The 20,936-nt window shown below is 36.2% G+C and overlaps 1 protein-coding gene across 1 annotated transcript; it reads right to left on the reverse strand.

The window, feature by feature from the left end:
- Positions 1 to 261: 261 nt before the first annotated feature.
- lck (LCK proto-oncogene, Src family tyrosine kinase) lies at positions 262 to 17,551 on the reverse strand. The gene is made up of 13 exons (XM_087779294.1): positions 17,421 to 17,551; positions 15,348 to 15,458; positions 13,520 to 13,574; positions 13,350 to 13,440; positions 12,013 to 12,111; positions 11,838 to 11,941; positions 11,630 to 11,779; positions 11,412 to 11,564; positions 9,033 to 9,212; positions 4,123 to 4,199; positions 1,355 to 1,508; positions 1,108 to 1,239; positions 262 to 643 (listed from the first exon to the last, which is right to left on the reverse strand). Exons 2-13 carry the CDS (start codon positions 15,453 to 15,455, stop codon positions 441 to 443), a joined length of 1,506 nt encoding a protein of 501 aa, XP_087635420.1. The 5' UTR covers positions 15,456 to 15,458; positions 17,421 to 17,551; the 3' UTR covers positions 262 to 440.
- Between the last annotated feature and the right edge of the window lie 3,385 nt (positions 17,552 to 20,936).

The raw sequence follows: 20,936 nt of genomic DNA on the forward strand, positions 1-20,936 counted from the left end.
AATATATATATATATATATATATATATATATATATATATATATATATATATAATATACAAATCAAATATTTGTAAGTTTACATCAACAGCAAAGAAGAAGTTTAAACAAAATATTAATATTCACCATTTATATACTGTACATTTTAATCTAGACTTAAGTCGGCGAAGGTTAAAAGGCTGTTGACCACATTAAGTAATTTAGGAACGAATAAACAAAGAGTGAAAATAAGTAAATTGCAATGTTGCTTGTATTGTTTAATTCATATTTTTTACAAAGAAAATGCATGGTAAAAATAGAAAAAAAGTTATTATGTGACAAAACATTCAGAATCCTTTATTCAAATGCAGAAATATTGCTGAAGCATATTACATGGTAACTTTATTTTAAGTAAAAAAAACAAACAGCCTTTAGTATTTTATAGTCTTTCTTGTTGAGTCTCTCAGGGGTTATCTTGGTACTGCCTCTCTGTGGCGGTGAAGAAGTCCTCCATGACGCTCCTCAGGTACTCGAACGTGGGCCGGTCGTCCGGGTTCTCCCTCCAGCACTGCAGCATGACATTGTAAAGACCTTCAGAACAGTTGTCGGGCTTGGGCATCCTGTAGCCGCACTCCAGGTTCTTCATCACCTCTGGGTTGGACATGCCTGGAAACAATGGAAAGATGTTCCTCTATAAATAAACTTTTTTTTTTTCAGTTGGACATTTATTTTATAACTCTTGTAAATACTAGTCAAACATTGTTAGATACATATATGTATCTATGCATACGTTTATTATTGTAGTTATTGTGCTTAAAATATGTTATAAGAATATATCTTTTTTAAATTTCTCTAAATTATTTCTGTCTTTTTGCGTATTAAAGCTATTATTTTCTCAATCCGTGTTCGTTTTTTACATTAAAAAATTATAATGAAACAAGCAAGGGCCAGTTAGCAAGTAAGTATATAATATAGTATAAATAAAAGCTATAAAATGAGTAAAAAGAGTCAAAGTAAATTAAATTTCTATTATACTTTACATAGAAGTTTTAATGGAAGTCACAACAAATTAATAACCTAGCTTAATTGCTAAGAATAATTCTTCCTGGCCATTAGAATACAGGTGTTACCTGGGTAAGGTATGCGTCCATACGTCACTATTTCCGTCAACAGGACCCCGAACGACCAAACATCTGACTTAATGGAAAAGGTTCCATAGTTTATAGCCTCCGGAGCCGTCCACTTGATCGGAAACTTTGCACCTTAAAAATAAAAAAACACTGTTAAAATTATAGAAAAAAAATGAAATTTTAAATTTAGCAATTTATTATTATTGTAAAGTTATTATATATATATATATTTAAAAAAAAGTTTAACCCTCTCTGGCTGTGTATTCGTTGTCCACAATGAGTCTGGCCAGTCCGAAGTCTGCGATCTTACAGATGAGTTCATGTGATACCAAAACATTTGCGGCCCTCAGGTCTCGATGGATGTAATTTCTCGCTTCTATGAACGCCATTCCATCAGCGACCTACAGGGGGCAGCACACGACCACAGGAACAAAGGTTAGACACAACGAAACAGTACCCAAATAAGAGTTGGTAAGTTGGTGACAGTTTTATACGAGGAATAGAGACACATACTCAACTAAAACAAAAATATAAACCAATAGAATATTGGCCTGTTTATGCATCAAAACGTATGTTTTAGAAAATGAAAAAACGTGGTTAAACAAAAATGAAGAAGAAGAATTTTGTGAAAGCACCAAAAAATTGTAATGAAATAAAGATTATAGCCAATCATACTTACATACATGTAAACAGATGAACTGAAATAATCATATTATTATAAAATACATATATTAAAAATGTGTACAATTGAAGATACATGTAACTAGTTACTTTATTCTAATTATTTATAAAGCTTTATTGCAAATATTATGATAGCCTACTCCCATCAGTATGTGTGAATGGCTGTCAAAGCGCTTTGTGACTCTGGTCTAGAAAGGCGCTATATAAATAGAGATTATTATTATTATTATTATGATAAAATATTTAAAGATATAAACCATTATTATGAGTTAAAAAATGTTTTCAGAAATAAGCCTATATTTCACAACAAAAATAAAACAGTTTAAGTCTGGCGGGCCCATATCAAGTCCCTTAGAGGGCCAAATTTGTCCCCTCAGCCTCAAGTTTACATCTTAGGAGAAGAAGTAGATGCCCTACTTTGACTTTCTATGGCGGCTGTTATGTATTTCCGTGGCTACAATTTCACAAGTACATGCAGGAGTTTGCAGAAACATGCCACAAGAGATGTGACTTTCATAAACTCTCTTAGTTTGTTTCCATTCAAGACCACAAACCTTCAGTTCTCATCGCGCATAAACTTCCTTTTTGAATTTAGTCAACCATTTTAACAACTCCTTATCTGTGATGGAGGCTTAAACCCTCTGATTTCATCCTAGTAGTGTTCACTGTGGGAAGATTCTAGTTTTTTTGTATTTTTCAAAAGGAAAACTGACTCTGACTGACGAGATAAAACTTAACTTTGTCTTCTTGCGGTTTTGTTTTTCTATGTCGTGCTCATTTAAAGGCGACTTTGACCCCAAAACACGTTACACCCCAAATGTGATCACGAACAAACAAATACAAAAACACAAACGTCCTCCGACTCAAAAAAACATCTACCAAATTTTTAACATGCTTTTGTTGAGGCGTCTTAGTTCACTGATTATCCCCCAGCATGCAACTGGTAATGTTAATTTCCCATCATCTTTCCTCTTTTAATGAAACTTTTATTTCCTATTAATCAATTTAAATAAGGTTGTCTATAAAAAAATAACAAGTTTAGGTAAAACATTTAGTTGTCCATACTACTACTACTACTACTACTAATAATACATTTGATTTGCTGTGACTTTTACATCTTTTGATCTCAAAGGGCTACATAGTAAAAATAAGAAAAGCTACAATTAAAAAAACAACAACTATATAAATAAATAAATCAGGATATTGGTTTAAACCTTTAAACATCTAATTAAACATAAGTTTTAAGAACATATATAAATTCTGGACAGGTAGAACTAAAAGTTGTATTGAAAATAAATGTATTTAGACCATTTTTTAAAACAATCGAGTTTCCCTTAACTTTTCATGGAAATACTTAAATTCCCAAGAATCACCTTTTAAGCCATAAAAGCGCAAAATTACTTTTGTAACATCAGAAGTCTCATCTAATGCTACTTAAACAAATAAATTGATATTAAACTTATTTTTAAATATCATTTCTCGTCACATTACCAATTGTTTTGATTAAATCATTCTTTATCCTGACTAGCCATAAACACAGTGGGTGTTTATAAATGTCTAGCTAAACTCACATCTTTCTCAGCAAAAGCATGTAACAATTCTAACAAACAAAGTTGCCTAGATTAGAGTTTGCCATCTTATTCTTAGCATGAACTGCTAGCTTCGCTTCTACTGTTGAACCAATGCAGCCCCTAGAGGTGAGGCACAGTACTGCGGCGCCTCATCTGCTGACTTTTCTCTTCGCTTTATTGAACGACCAGCAGCAAAAATTACCTCACAAATTCATTAAAGGCATCACAATGACTTTAAAGATACATGTTTTCTAATTAATCTTTCAGTAAAGTTCATATTGATGATATGCCACATTTATTTTTTCTATTGCTTATTTTGCGTGTTACATTTAATTATTTAATTCGGTTTTGCCACCGAAAAAAAAAATCCTATGTTGTGTTTACAAAACTGGCAATAAAAGTCTGATTCTGATGATGAGGAACAGCAAAAGACACAAGACATTCGACCCATTTTTTTTTGGATTGCACTGTAAGATGTGAGGCACATCTCTCCAGTGCCTCAGCTAGAAGTTTATGCTTGATCGCAAAACCAAAATACTTAAATTGAGCGATTTTAACTTGGTAAATTGTTAAAATGTGTATTACCGAAAATGAATCTGAAACCCAAATCAGGGTAAAATATTACTTTTATTTTCTCTTTAATCACGATGGAGGGTGAGTCGCCCCTGCCCGCAAGTCACAGCTGTTACTTACAAATGTTCTAGCTTGCACAACATACACATCATTTCAAAAACGAAAGTACACACGATAAAAACTATGTTACCTGAGAAGACATGTCTATGAGCGTGTTCATGGATAAGGAGCTTCCTGATGTTGACTTCAAATAATCCACCAGACTTCCTGTGAGGACAAAAAGTGATAAACAACATAAAGAAGTGATGCTATTGTGTTTAGTAGTTCAAGACGACAAAGGATTATCCAAAAGACAAATTACATTTTTGTTGCTTATGTAATAAGACAAAGTTCATTGAAGACAAAAATAGTCAGAGTTGGACCAGATTAATGCTTTTAATCAGCACGACAAGGAAGTTAAAAAAGAAACCAGTCACCACTGATGCACTGGTTCTGTCCCTGAGACGTCTGACGAAGACAGAACAATGGCGTCCAGAGGAAACACGCGAAGATAAATAGTTGTGCCAGGAAAGACGAGACATTTGCCCTTTGTCGGAAAATCTTTTTATGTACGTTTTTGTCAAGGTTACAAAGGGAAGTTATTTTTTTCCATCCTTGAATGGCAGGCTTAAAAAGAAAAGGGACAGACTGAAAGGAAGAGTCGTCCTTTCTGTTCACAACAGAGGCGGTGATTGTTTCCTGTCCTCACGTGGACCCGGACAAAGAGACAATGAGAAGCTGCTGTTGGATCTGAAGGGCTCTCAAAAAAAAAAAGACAATAACGCAGCCTCTTCATCGGCACTGTGTTGGTGTCAGTCACATCTCTGGACACACCTGACAATGAAGGGAACTTTCACTGGACTGTCACTTTTTGGTAAAGAGGATACATTTGTCGAACTGGTCCCCCCCTCTACAGAAAAGTACTCTTGAATTAGACAACAGTAATCTATTCTACCTTTTCAACTTACCTACCTATAGAATCCTTAAAGGAAGATTTTAGAACAGGGGTCTCCAAAACAAAAACCTGTACCACCCCGGCCCATTGAGGACCAGTTTGGAGACCCCTGCTTTAGAACAATGAACAGTATTTTAAATGGATAGTTGAAGTACGCAACATAAACAGGAAACACTTTCAAAGGAAAACCTTACCTGTGCCACGCTATCCTTTCCTATCATGGAGGAGTTTACCATTAGCACTTAAGTAGTACTTACAGACCTACCTACCTCCACTGTCCATTACGACCCTTTTACGAATATATGTTCCTATGAACCGTTTGCCATTAAGTTCAGGGGCCTGGCGATTATGTTCGAGCCATGGTGGAGCTAAAGGACTTGTTGTCAAGACAACCTCAGCTGAGATGAAGACACTACCAAGACCTGAGAGTGCCATTACCAAGTCAATACAAAGACTTTTCGAAGAAAACCGAGAAATGGAAATGTCGACGAAAGACTAAGAATAGGATGCGGATTAGTCCGTGAAGGTTCTCAATCGTCCAGGTAATGGTTATCCAAGTGGTTCAAAGGCGAGTCAACTGGACTGTGTAGAGTTCTAGGACTATCTCTATTACCCCTCTCTATTCTCTGCTCCTACCCCTAGCAGGTTATATGCCGGCTCCTAAACCCCAGCTCGGTTGGAATTGAAAAAGCCTCTTGAATAAGGGCGAAACGTCGTCCTAGAACTCTACACAGTCCAGTTGACTCACCGTTGAACCACTAGGATATAGATTAGTTTGGCATCCACGTAGTTGGCTTGAAAATTAATAGATAGATAGTTGCTTTCTTCTAGACTACCATGTTGGCCCAAGAACACAATACCAAGATCCATAGCTTGCCAATACCAAACATAAGTGGTTGGTCTCAAGACAAACGTGGGTCCTTATGGTAGCACTGAAAGATGAAGCTTCACAGAAGGATTTGGAGTCAGCGCCATGGTAGCTCTGTACAAAGAGACCTATGGTAGGATAAAACCAGACTAAGGGCTTCGTCAATCTCCAGCCATACCGTCGCCTTGGATCCTGCCTTATGATTTCATGTTGCCAGCACATCATAGAGGATATCTTCACTACTCAGTAGAACATCTTAAAGGGCACCTAATATGAAAACCCAGCTCTCCTGACTTATTCACATGCTGTAAATGTTGAAGTCGTCCTCTTCAACATGCATGTTTCTTCGTTTTGAAGTTATTACTTAATAAAATTCTCTCCCGTCTTAAATCTCGCCAAAGGAGATTACGGTTTAAATTAAACATTCTGAGGTCACACTGGTGGAGGTTTCCTCCCCTAGAAGCCCTAAATCACTTAAGTACCTACATGTTAATCGTGAAACAAAATAAATATTTATGTAAACATGGCGAGAGTTACTTCTCTCTTTAGGTGTTTTTGTAATGTGTACATTAAGCTGCAAACCTTATTTTTATTATTCGTTTTTAATGTAAAAAATGGGAGTTTCAGGGGTGAGTTTGAAACGTATGTGAGTCCTTTAATGCGACTAGTGTTTTTGTGATCAATCAGAGCAGAGTGGGCGTGGTTGCTTGAATGAGACTTCTTCTCAGCCTAAACAGGGCATTTTCAAGTGGGCGGGGCTTAAGTGTATTTTCTAATGTAAATATCTTCATTAAATGAGAGTTTTGTGCAAAAATAAACATACTGATGAGTATAATAGAGGTCCTAGAACAATTTAAGAGACACTTAAATCAGCTAGTTAGGTGCCCTTTAAGTCATTGGGTCTTCGTGTGGACCAGGCCCAGGGCTTGTTTACCCGATCCAGTGATATCATCTGAAAGTCTTGTTAACCGAAGTTCTTTGACCTCAATAGATGAATAGACCCTGTGATGAATGTAATTAAATTAGATGTAAAAGAGAGGGATGAGATGTTTCACACTGCCTGTAGAAAAAAAAAAAGAGTTCTGTCAACTTCTTTGAAACGAAACTGCTTGGTGTTGGAGGATGCAAGCTTGCACAACATCCTGTGACTAAATGATTCGTCTTCTTCTGTCTTACACTCTTAGGCGGTCACTCTCTAAAAAAAGGTCCCGGGAGTTCATTTCTGCTTTGATTCAGGGCTTTAAAGAACAGGAGTGCTATGAGGAACTGCTGAAAATAAATCGAGAAAAAATATTACAAAGAGCAGCCTGTCCGTCTCTTCCTTGACTGAATGAGGGAAGAATTAAAAAGCACCCATCAAGGGTAGACCTCTGCCAAGCAGCTCATTTAAACCCAAATTGTTAGTTTTTTGTTTTACTCCACTAAGTTTAATTATATATCCTTTTTTAGTATCGCACAACACACTTCACACAAGAAGAGAGAACAATCGACAAACGTTCAAAAGATTTGCGTAGCAAGATTTCCAAATGTTCATTAAATCTTTTTTATTATCTTCTTGCCAGAGGTAAGACTATTCTCTGTGAAGGATGTGTACGGTAGTGTGCTAACGGATAGCTGAAAAATAATAATGCTATGTGGGCTAAAGGAGGCTTATACTTTCTTCTACGCTTCGCAGAGACTTCTTACAATTATGGCTTGATGGACCAGACAACACACTGCATCTTGGACCAATTTTGGTTAACCACTGCCGTTCGGAAAATGACGTCTAGTCGTTCACTAGCGCCAGAGAAAAAGGATGTGTTTTTTTTTTTCTTCTGGGTCATATTTTCATCTTGGACATTAAAATGTTTCAGTTAGTTTATACTCTCTTGGTCTTCTTGGGAAACACTGCCAACTAGTGGCAGGAGGTCGTCACATTTTTGAAAGCGTTTTACCATTCAATGGACCACTCATTGAGATAGTGGCGCGTTCAAGACTGAGACTTCCGACCTTCCACACACTCACTCACGCGAGAAAAAAGTACCTCATTAGATATCGAATCCAACTTTTAGAATCAACACACTTCAGAAGCTTTTTTTACCCCCCAGATCGTGTCATGACTGAGTCTGTGTAATTGGAGTGAAACTGTTTTCCAACTCACTCCGATACCAGATCGACAAGTTTGATCCTGAACGCGCCGTGACGACACAAAGAAGGGTTTTTCTGCTCGACTCTGACTGGAAACCGCGTGATTAAGAGAATCATTATCTCAGACAAGCAGCAGCACATTTCACTACATTCAATAGAAAAATGTGCGACTGATCTCGCTCTGATTTAAAAGTTGATCTGAGGAGTTATCGGTGGTTTGTTGGACTAACTTTCTTGAATATTAGTCAGCCAGTGAGTCATTAAATAATAATAAATAAAGATCAGGAAAACCTCTTCAGACGGCGGGAGTCCATAAATAAAACTCATTTATATAATTGTTTCTCTTCTCTTTATATATCCAGATGAGTGTATTGATTAATTAATGATGTATTAATTGTTTAAATTCACATCAAGTACATAATACTATTTTGATATTGTTTATTGAATGATTATTTACATGCTTAATACCTTAATACACGCATATTGTTTTAATCCATTTTCAAACTATTTCAAAATAATTTGAAATGTATATCGAAATTTGATCCAGATTTAATTTTTATTTATGTTGCAGGGTTTGTTCTAAACTAACAGGGTTTAGAAACAAAATATACAATGATATAACCATTAATATATATATATATATATATATATATATTTATTCCCCCTTTAAAATAAATGTCGGGTGTTATTATAAAAAATATTGAAATAATTTAAAACAAATTTAAAATAAATACATTTAAAATAAAACAAGAAAAACACCTACAACAACAACAACAACAACAGCAATAATAATAATAACACAATTACATGAAATAATTAATGCTTTAGAATAAATGGAATATTAGGATTTTCATAATTAGAAAATCAACGTGGAACCAAATAAGGAAAATAAATGTGAAATTTGTTCTGATAAATATAAATACACAGCTAAACTGATTCCTGTTTATTGTTCTGCAATTATTTCAACTCTTATTTCTAAATTAAAGAACTTGAAATTTTCCTTTTTAATACATTTCCCAGTGGGCGACATAGCATAGCATAGCATAGCATAGCAACACAAGGCAACTAGCAGGAACTGGATGACGTCATGGATTGTAAAAACTCCACCCACCGTTCTCCATGTATTCAGTGACGATGTAGATGGGTTCCTGCGTGACCACGGCCAAGAGTCGGACCAGGCGAGGATGCTGAAGGTTCTTCATCATGTTGGCCTCGTCCAGAAAAGCCTCCACCGACATGGTGCCGATCTTTAGGTTCTTCACCGCCACCTTCCTCTCGTTGTTGAAGATGCCTGTAGAAGCCATTAAAAAAAAGATCCATTATTTATTCACAAGAAATGCTTGTTTAAACAATACTTTAACATGTTTTAAACCGGAGACACAGAAAGTAAAGACGGCCGTGGCTTCGGCTGAAATGTTTAGCAAACAAAAGTGGAAAAATGAGGTCACGCCATGTGTTTAAGTTGACGCGCATGAGTGAGTTTTGGAGCGCGGATGGAAAACAACGAAGGAAACGATGCTCAAATAGAATAATGAGACGGCGGTGACTCGGATTACGTGACTCGATATCATCTGGCCTTTTAAGTCCGGCACTAATCTATCATTAAGTGAATTCCTGATTCCACACATGCAGAGGTAGATCCCATGTGAGTTATCGCCGCCGCCGGAGGTAATACCACTTAATCCCGCGGCAGAGCCGACAAGCCTGCAATTTTGGTGGGCGACGACAAAAACAACTGGAGAGCAGACCTTGTTAAAACCACAGGCGAGGAAGACGTAAAAAGAATCTTCGCTCAACACGTTTCGTTTATATAGAGATGTTTGTTCACCGCAGGCGTCAGTTTAGGATCTGACATTGAGCCAAGTTTGTCACCTCAACGTGTGAACATTCGCACAAATGTTCTTGAAAAAACCTGTTCATGTTTCTTGAGTTTATTAATATTAGTGACATGACAGCATATCATTTATTCAAAATATTCCTTTTTAAAAATGATTTTCATGCATATTTTGAAAGAAAAGTTTACATAAAATTAGCATTTTTCCTCTGAAATATGACTTTTAATATGAAAAAATTGAATATTTTCTCAAAAGAATAATAACATTTTATGGCATATTTTAAGTTGTGAGTGTCTCAATGGGCTGCTGCTAGTTATTGTGCAATTTACTGTGTAACATATCCTATATCTACACTTTATTTCACTCTATATATGTTCTATATGGTGTGTGTGTTTGTCTAAGCATGTGCATGTGTGTGTGTCTTGCTCATGGTAAACATGGTTATTTTATGTATCTTGGATTGGAAGCCCAATTTGGAATCGCACCTTTGTCTCATTGTAATGCAGTTAAAACACAAACAGTTTTATCTTTTGATCTATCGTGTATCTTTGTTTGGCACCATGGCTCCCACACAACATGGGTTGTGTTTATAGACATATACCAGACGTGGCATGTCGAAATGCTTAATGAGAAGCTACGGACATGATTAAAAATCCCCCATGTGATAGGATGGTGTAAAAGGACGGTCGTTTCCAAACTTCACCATGCCTAGGTCCCCCAAATATCATGAAACTATGTCCAGGGACCCCCTTTTTTAAAACACAGCAATTGCTCCAAAATATATCTTTACTTTTATTTATATATTCAAAATGTATTATTTTAATAAGAATTTTGGGCAATCTTAACATTTGTCATATTCAATGTATACTGCGTCATATTTCAGAGTTTTGGACGTCAATTAGATCTTATCTTTTTTTGCAGCAGAACATTCCTTTTCCTGTCATTCACGTGTTCATTTAATGTTTACTACAAGCTACTTGGTTACAGTCACAAACAGCCAAGTGACATCGTCACAGGTAGTGTGGTTAGGTTGGTGTGGTAAGACCAAGGCAGTTTGCATTTTCTAGGGTCATGGCAAATGTTTAAAAAAAATAAAAACAATTTAAATGATCAAATTACATTAAATTAAAATGTTCTCTTCCATCCAATCTTTGAGACCCATTGGCAGGCCTCACTTTGAAAGAGATACATACATAATATATGTATATAGACCAAACAAGGATAGACCTATACATAACCTAACCCTAGCCATAACCCTAATACTAATGCTAACGCTAACCCTGAACCTATCGCTAACCCTAACGCTAACACTAACCCTAACCCTTACGCTAACCCTTACGCTAACCCTAACCCTAATGCTAACACTTACGCTAACACTAACGCTAACACTAACGCTAACACTAACGCTAACACTAACGCTAACACTAACGCTAACACTAACGCTAACACTAAACCTAAGCCCTAGTGCTAACCCTAACCCTCAACCTAACCTAACCCTAACCCTAACCCTAACCCTAACCCTAACCCTAACCCTAACCCTAACCCTAACCCTAACCCTAACCCTAACCCTAACCCTAACCCTACATCCTTACATAAAGCTGATAGAAAATAAAGACTAATAATACTTATATCAAATTTAAAAATGCATCACTTACCCATCCATACTTCTCCAAACTGGCCAGCCCCGAGTCGTCGCTGCAAATTAAGGGTCTCTCGTGCAATCTCCCATTCGTCCTGCCACCAGGGCTTTTCAGGAACTCTGGACTGACACGACTTCACCAGTTTGGTGCATAAACCACCGGATTCACCTGAGGAAACACGGAGTCGAACACGTGAACGTCGGCTCAGACTTTGTTTAATGGTGTTTACGTACGGGTGTAATGCTTGACCATCTCCTTCAGAGAGTCGAAGGAGATCTTGGGGTTGATGTAGAAGCCTCCGTTGTCCATCTTCCTGATCCTGTAGTGCTTGACTCCTTCTCCGTCGTTGGGATCAAAATCCCTGACCGACAAGGAGTATGACCCTATGAAAGACGAACCATGTCAGAGGTCAAACAGATCAAAGTAACACCAACTACTCACCTGGGGTGGTTTCACTCTCTCGGACCATGAAGGATCCTTGTGTGTTCCCGGGGGCCAGGAGGAGCCTCATGGCGTCATCACGCGATACGTTCTTAAAAAACCACCTGCAGCACAGACATCCATCATGAACCAACCACTTCCTGTCGCGCAGCCTTGCAAAGGAAGTGCGACGTACGCCTCCGTCTCCACCGTGCTCAACGCTATAAAGTTGTAGGGGATGTAACCTCGCTGCCCCGAGGTGAGCGACTCCGCCATATACCACTCTGGGTCTTTCCTGTTGCAAAAAAACACAGTCATTACATACAATTAGCGTTTTTTTTGCGTTTGGTCCAAAAAATAACAGTGTTTTTAACTGAAATACCCTCAGAGAAATCTTTTTGGGTTGTTGTTCATAGAATCGTTGGTGAATGGAAAGCTATGCTTTTTGGCTCTACATTGTTTCCACTGGGGATAATGGAGATCAGCGGCTGTAAGTCAGAGGCCATGGTTCTGAGTTGGAGCCGTATCACTTTGTTAAAAAATGAGGGTAGTTGTAAGGGTTGAATTAAGACTGAAAAAGATGGGCCAAGATCCCAATTTGCTAGTTGGTTTTCATCCCGACTGGCAATAAGAATTTTGCAGACATGGGCGATAAATTGACGAGATCGGTAATCCAGGAGAGCCTCGAATAAGAACCAAAATCTGTTGAGCCAGTTGAGTTGGCTTAGTTCCGGGATGTCCCTTGGACACCTCCTTAATGGAGGTATTCTTGGAAACAGCTCAACAGATGTGCAAGACTCATGCCTGAGGAACCAAATTTGGCTAATCCAAGTGATTAAATGTGGCCTCCAGAAATAGTCGGTTTGAATTCAAGAGAGTAGTGCACAGGTGGCTACTGGTACTGGGTCGAATGAAAACCATACCACCAAACCACCAAGTCCCCCATAATAGAACAGAACCCAGTGATAAGATAGTAAACTGGGACCAATGTTGTCAATATTAAGATCGCCACAAAATAAGGAATTCAACGATGATGCTAAAATTAGCCTCCGAGAACAGAGCAAAAAGTTTGGGTTATAGACGGATATAAACCCCGACACAAGAGGGAGGCGGTCCCAGGACATGTGTTGACCCGGGAACGCCTCCGTGTTTCCCAGGGAAAGCGGAAGTCCCTGGACAGTTGTCCCCATGACCCAGAAAATAAGTAAAAGACAATGGATACATTTGACATTTTTGAAAAAAAGAAGAAGCCAGTTAGCAACGTAGCATAAGGAGAAGATTGGCAAAACGACCATCTTCTCAAAAACCATTATTTAAAATTTGAATCCTTCTATCTTAAATTTCAATCATTCTATATTGAAATATCTTTCTTTATACACGGTGATATAAGAGCGACTATCTTTAGGAGATGCAGACAGGAAACACGAAAGAACTGCAGGCAGCAAGGAAGTTTACTCATAACATTCACTGCAGCGCATCAGACCAACAGACTGTTGCTGGAGTGGATTCATCGTATCGGTCTCAACAGCCTACTTGTCAAGGATCTTGAGTTTTTCCCCTTTCTCGAAACCCAGGTCTTCTTTATGTTCGGGTTCGTATGTGTACAAGGCCAACGCGATGTTATCTGCAACACAGGCAATGAGAGATAAGAGGTTTTTTTGTGAAGTGTATGAGTCATGAAAATACATCTGCTTCGCTGTTACCTGGTAACGGACTCATGGGCGGAGAGGGATGTGGTGCGATCAGGTGTTCAGTGTACTGGTGAGAGAAGAAGACCAAAGATAAATCTGCAGATTCATTACAAAATATTTTAAATAAGGATCTGTCCCACCATGTCTTCACTCTCTTCTTCGCCTCTCTTGAAAGATGAATCCCAAATACCTCAATCAAAAATGCTTTTTTCTCTGTCCCTTGTCTTATCTTAAACGCTGACCTTTGTCAACATGAACTTCAAATCTACTTTGGGTTCGAGACAAGCCTCTAGAGAGCCACTTAAAATGAGTTGGCAGGCCCCCGATTTGGCCCTTTTGGCCAGGAGTTTGACAAAGGGATTTTGTTACCTTTATTGGCTAACACTTCTAAATAAGTCTATGGAAAATCATAAAGGATTTGCCTTTTCACCAAATTATGAAAAAGGTTTTTACACTATCACGAAGTTTTATTTTGAAATATATATGTCACAGTACTGATTGGAATCCAGTAGGATCTGGAATCCTACTAGTATAGATTGGAATTCCAATCTGTATTAGGACAGATTAGAATTCCAATATTCAGATCCCAGTTCAGTAGTATGATTCAAATTTGTACTAGTACAGTTTGGAATTTCAATCTTTACTAGTAGGATTCCAGATCCTACTGGATTCCAATCTTTACTGTGACATATACATCATAAAAATCTTAAACTTGCATTAACACATACCAGGACCACGTGGACCAGTTCACCGCAAGGAAAACATGTGAATTCCACGTGACAGATTAAGATTAACTTTTCTTAGCATGATGCCTAGAATAGAACAATACTACCGGCATATTGGATCCATGTTTGCACGACGACTGGCAACAGAAAATGCCGTCATTTTTTAAAATAATGCTTTAATTTGATACAAATTGAAATCTAGCTTTTAGGTCCGAACTAGCAAATACAACACTATCTATCGTAACGTTAACTTTTCATTGTTCATTTAAGCTTTAGAATTATGGGAAATTTGCTATCAATGCATGAGTTTTATGAGGTTTATACTAACCCTTGTGATACCTATGGGTCAAGGTGACCCGGTGGCCTGAAAACAAATGTGCTTTAGGTATCCGGGCCAAGGGTTGAAGAAAGAGCTGAGCCAAAAGGCTAATTGATCAATCACAATTTTGGGTCTCTAAGTGCACTGCTTTACAGTACACTGTCTTACAGTGCAGACCTTTTCGACAGGGTAGTACTGTCTCAAATCAAACATTGTGTCCCTGAGCAAGAGACTTTATCCTGATTGCAGGGCACTAGCCCTGCGTTGCAGCCTACTCCCATCAGTATGTGATTCTATATGTGAATTAATGGGAATGCGTGACTGTTAAAGCACTTTGGTCTAGAAAGATGCTATACCAATAAACATCCTTCATTCTAAGATTGGGGACGTTAAGGGTGGAAAGTGTCCATAGATCCACACTCAATTTTCTGGCCGTTTGAGTGTGATCATTGCGCACTACATTTTCGCACACTGCTTATCGGGACGCACTCGTGAGCTCAAAATATTGAGCGTAAGTGCAGAAGTGCGCGATTTGGGACACACCAGATGCTCATGTTTATTCAAAATACACATCCTGTAAACTAGCGGAAATGAGTAAAACGCAAACTCTTAACGATTTATTTTGACTGGTTATATCTGAAGGTCGATCCTTGAATATAATGCCGACATAATACCGGCAATACCATCGCGGACCCCTGATCTATTGGACACCTCAGTGATGTGATAGGAGGAGGCCCCGGGGTCCGACCAAAGAGTCTTCTTAGAGAGTGTTTATCGGCGAATGGCAGCTACGAACCTGGTTGCACATCTGAGGAGGAACCGCACAGTTGCAGTGCTCACACATCTCGTCCAGGTTCTCGATCCAGTCGCTCTCGGAATAATCTGAGCTGCAGTTACATCCCATTTTCTGAAACAAAAAGCAACGATTTGTTCTTAAAAAACACGTGTTTTTCCCTCGTATGAAACCATAAAAAAAACAAAGAAAGCAGCTTTCGGGTTCATAAAGCTTTATTCGAAGCCTAATTGGGAGGATTAAACGGTTCTTTACACCTGCAACATAGATAATCTGGAATAATCCGCACGTGTTCTGCCGTTCATCGGCTTTGGCTCCATCGCAGTGGTCAGTGGAACGGGGTCAGTGGGTCATTCGGGGGCGACCGACTGTCCCGAGAGACTCGAAGCCGTGAGAAAAATCCCAAAAGGCCTGACCCGGCAAAAACAATCCGGATCTGTGTCGGGAGCGATGGCTTGTGGAAGATCGGAACTTTCGCTCTCTCGGGAATCAAACTGTTTCCAGTCAGGGGTCGTCCCGCCGCCACTGACTCACAATACTGGCTGTGTTTGCAAAGCATTATGGGTTGATAAAGCCCCCTTGTGTGATGAGAGACCACACAAGCTGTCATCAAGAAGGAAGTCAAAACATTATGACCAGGTGAAAGAGATTCGTTTTCATGACCATTGAGATCCACTTTTGCTCTTCTGACCTAAACTTTGAATCATCTCCTGTGGTCCATGTTCTCGCTGTCCTTATCTCTCTCTCACTTGACCTTTGAATCTACTCACCTAGAAACTTCATTTAACTTTAAAAACACTAACTACTACTAATACTACCTTCTCCTACTACTTTTATTACTTATACTGCTTATTCTACTACTTCCTTTAGTACTTTTAATTATAGATAGATAGATAAACTTTATTGATATCTGACGAGATCTCCTTCGGGAAATTGTTTACTTTTACTACTAATTATATTACTGCTATTACTAATTAAACTTATAATACTAATTATACTACAAATTCTACTACTGCTTTTACTAATTATACTTATACTAATTATTCTACTACTAATTCTACTACTGCATTTACTAATTCTACTTCTACTACTAATTCTACTACTTCTACTTCTACTTTTAATAATAATTATACTTCTAATTTTACTACTAATTCTAATACTAATTCTAAATCTAATAAACTTCATTCAACTTTAAAAACTCTTTTTTCTACTTACTACTACTAATACTCCTACTTCCTCTACTTCTACTACTACTTTGAATACTTGTACTACTAATTCTACTTATACTTTGAATACTAATCCTACTACTGCTTTTACTAATTATACTTATTCTACTACGTCTACTTTTACATTAATTACTAATTCTACTATTGCTTTTACTAATAATACTTGTACTACTAATTATTTTTTACTACTTACTGTATACTTATTTAGAATAGAATAGAATAGAAAATCTTTATTCATCCCCAGAGGGGAAACACACTTTTACAACAGCACAGTTGAAAAAAATAAAGTGCAAGGAAAAAAGAAATAATAAAAGAGATAATACAAAATAAAATAAAAACGATCTTAAAAATATACAAATTATTTACAAAATTAGTAATTTAACACTATTAACAAAATACAATAGAATAAAATAAAATAAAAATATTTTATATTCTACTACTTTCTACCTCTACTTCTACTACGATTTGACCATTACTACTACTTTTTCAACGTTTCAGTCAACTTTTAGCTCACATTAAATAATCAAAAAATAATATACTGTATATAGAAAATTCAAATAAACTAGAAACAGAGAGAGACAGTGTCAGATTATTAATTTATATTTAAAGCGTGTTAAACAGTAAAAGTTGAATATTTTTACAACACATTTCTTTACACATTTAGATGATTGCACGAACATAATAAATTTAATAAGCTTAAATGCAGATTTACATATTTAAATCAAGATTTTATATTACAATGACAATAGTTTTTATTATGAAATAATTTTAAAAAATTAAGAAAAAGTAATTTTATATTGTTTACGCCTAGTTAAAAGCTCATTTTAAATCAGTTAAATGCTTTACTCACCTCTTATAATATTAACAGTGTCTTTGAGCACACGGTTCCTTTTAAATGTTCAGCATCGCCATAGAAACTAGAAATATTCAAAATGGAAAGTTGACTTTTCCATCCATCTGCGCTCACGGCTGGAATTAAGGTGCAAACATATATTTGTCGTTTCATACTTGAACCTGAGCTCCGCCCCTTCCTGCGCTCCTCACACACACGTTCACGTCAAGAGCTTCCTGTCGTTGAGCAGTTGATGGTTGCTCTGCAAACACCCGTGCAGGTGCCGGCGTGCAGCTGCATAAGGGGGTCAAACTTCCCAAATGTTTCCAGTTGAGTTGAGACGTGGAACATGAACAGACTCTATACATGTGTCAAAACTCGAGGGTTCCGCCAGGTCAGAGAAAGTGACCCAAAGAGAAACTAAGATAAAGTAAGATTGACTTTAAACTCTCTACCGTACCTGCCTGCTTTCATATTGCAGTAACAGAATTCATTTTTGGGGTTTGAATCACTGGGTGCATATCAGGTAACCAGGAGTTGGTTCCCTGCAGTGTAAAAAGCCACTTCCTGTTTCCACACCTTTTGTGTACCTCTGGTGAAGAAGTGAAATCCACAGAACCTTCATGTTGGAGTTTCAACCGTGATGAATTTATGATAAAAACCAAGTCTCTTCACTGACATGTTTCAAATGTTGAATCTTCCTCTCCAAGATGCAGTAAGTCCGTCATCATGACCATGTTTTGAACTTATTGCCTTATAAAGTTGTCTGAAATCTGGGCGAACGAGAGGTTACGAGAGCAGAATCGATTATGACGTAACAATGGCTCCTCCTTCAGCCAGATCTAATAACGCCTCGCTTTGTTTATACAACGAGTGCCTTGGAGGTGGAGACTTTATTTTTCATTCATGATGCATCATTGATTGTCACATTATAACCTGTGAGAAGTTGCCAAAAAACACATAAAATACAACTACATCATAATACAGAATAAGTCGACATATAAACACCAGCTTGTAAACAGACGCTACATGTTCGATGTCAAAGTTAAACACACTTTATTTAAGTATCCTGTTTGCGACCCAACAAAGAATATAAGAATATAAAAATGAAATAATACGAACAATAATTAAAAATAATTTAAGATAAAAAAGTTTATTAAAATAAAATACAATTCATAAATACAATAAAACAGAATAAATTAAAATAGAATACAGTTACTTAAAATACAATTCAAAAAATACAAACACAATACAATGAATACAAATAAAATACATTACAATAAAATACAATAAATAAAAATATAATACAATATATTAAGATTTAATACAATGAATTAAAAAAAATATATATATATAAAACAATAACTTTAAATATATAATACAGTTCATTAAAATAAAAAACAAACAATAAATTAAGATAAAATACAATAAAGTAAGATAAAATACAATAAATTAAGATACAATTCAATAAATTAAAATAATATAAGAGACATCATTGCGATAAAATGACATATCAATAAATAATAAATAATTAATGAAAATAAATAAAATACATTACATTTAATTAAACAATAGTCATGATCCGGACTGACGGGTACAAAAAATTATTGTATCCCAATTAAACCTGCATGATATAAACCGGAGTTTAAAAATATATATATATATATTTTCATGGATAATTAAAAACGTATTGTTATTATAATACACTTTAAATTTGATTTTTGTTAAGAACTATTATATCATCCATCTTTATTATGGCATATGAAACATTTGTTGTTTTTATAATAAACCGGTTGATATAAAATGTAGTTAATTATTATTATAGAATATTTTACTTTTTTTGTTTTAATATATAAATACTGGTGCAGCTTTCTTCCTCTGGTGGCAGCACTGAGCTGGTAGGAAAAGCATTAACTTGTGACTGTGTGTCAGGATCAGAACATGTGACTCTCATGTTCTCAGGGGCGTTCGCTAATAAACTGATGTGATTTGGGTGAGAGGTCAGAGGAACAGCGTCCTCGGGGCGACACAGAGTGGCATGAGAAACTCAACCCTTTCGCCCTCAGCTAGGAACCTAGTGTGTGTCCATATGAGATTCATTTCAAGCTCTCGGGTCATCGGTGTTCGCCGCATCTTCAACAATCCTCGCTGTGATCTTGTTTTTCTTTCACCGGCAGAACCGCACTCAGGCAGATTTGGTTTCTTGTCGCAGCTAATTGTGCGCAACAATGTCTGTTTGCTGCAGGCCTGCATTCATATGTTTGGAGGTTTCACTGGGTCACGCATGGAGGGAAAGAAGATACTATTGTGGGAGATGGTTTTGAAAGTACACCGGTGGATGACCGGGAGCTATATTGTTGTGTAGTATTACTTATACCTTGTGTTGTATACGTAAACTAAATCAGTACATGTACTTTAAATCAGGATAAATTTAACTTTAAACAGTGTGAATATTTCCAAAGAAATGTTCTTATGTTTCAATTGTTAACTATTGTACTGTTTCTACAATACGTAGTACCATGGTATGGTAGCTGGTATGTGAAAATCAATTTGAAACAAAATTAGAATTTCTGAATTTTATTTACAAAATCTTGAAAGAGAGATACAAACTCTGATAAACAAAGTAACCGCAATTTGCAAGATTTTGTAAATTTGTCTAATTTTTTTTCAGAGTTGGAACATTTGTTTCAATGTTTATAAATGTGTTTCAATGTTTGTAAATGTGTTTCAATGTTTATAAATGTGTTTCAATGTTTTTAAATGTGTTTAAATGTTTGTAAATGTGTTCAATGTTTGTAAATGTGTTTCAACGTTAATAAATGTGTTTCAATGTTTATACATTTGTTTCAATGCTTATGAATGTGTTTCAATGTTTGTAAATGTGTTTCAATGTTTATAAATGTGTTTCAATGTTTTTAAATGTGTTTAAATGTTTGTAAATGTGTTTCAATGTTTGTTAATGTGTTTCAATGTTTATACATTAGTTTTAATGTTTGTAAATGTGTTTCAACGTTTATAAATGTGTTTTAATGTTAATACATTTGTTTCAATGTTTGTAAATGTGTTTCAATGTTTGTAGATGTGTTTCAATGTTTTTACATTTGTTTCAATGTTTGTAAATGTGTTTCAATGTTTGTAAATGTGTTTCAATGTTTGTAAATGTGTTTCAATGTTTATACATTTGTTTCAAAGTTTGTAAATGTGTTTCAATGTTTGTAAATGTGTTTCAATGTTTATACATTTGTTTCAATGTTTGTAAATGTGTTTCAATGTTTGTAAATGTGTTTCAATGTTTGTAAATGTGTTTCAATGTTTATACATTTGTTTCAAAGTTTGTAAATGTGTTTCAATGTTTGTAAATGTGTTTCAATGTTTATACATTTGTTTCAATGTTTGTAAATGTGTTTCAATGTTTATACATTTATTTCAAAGTTTGTAAATGTGTTTCAATGTTTGTAAACGTGTTTCAATGTTTATACATTTGTTTCAAAGTTTGTAAATGTGTTTCAAAATCTTTTTTTTTCTTAAAATTTT

Source organism: Callionymus lyra, chromosome 18, assembly GCF_982586985.1.
Source record: "Callionymus lyra chromosome 18, fCalLyr1.hap1.1, whole genome shotgun sequence".
Lineage (NCBI taxonomy): Eukaryota > Metazoa > Chordata > Actinopteri > Syngnathiformes > Callionymidae > Callionymus > Callionymus lyra.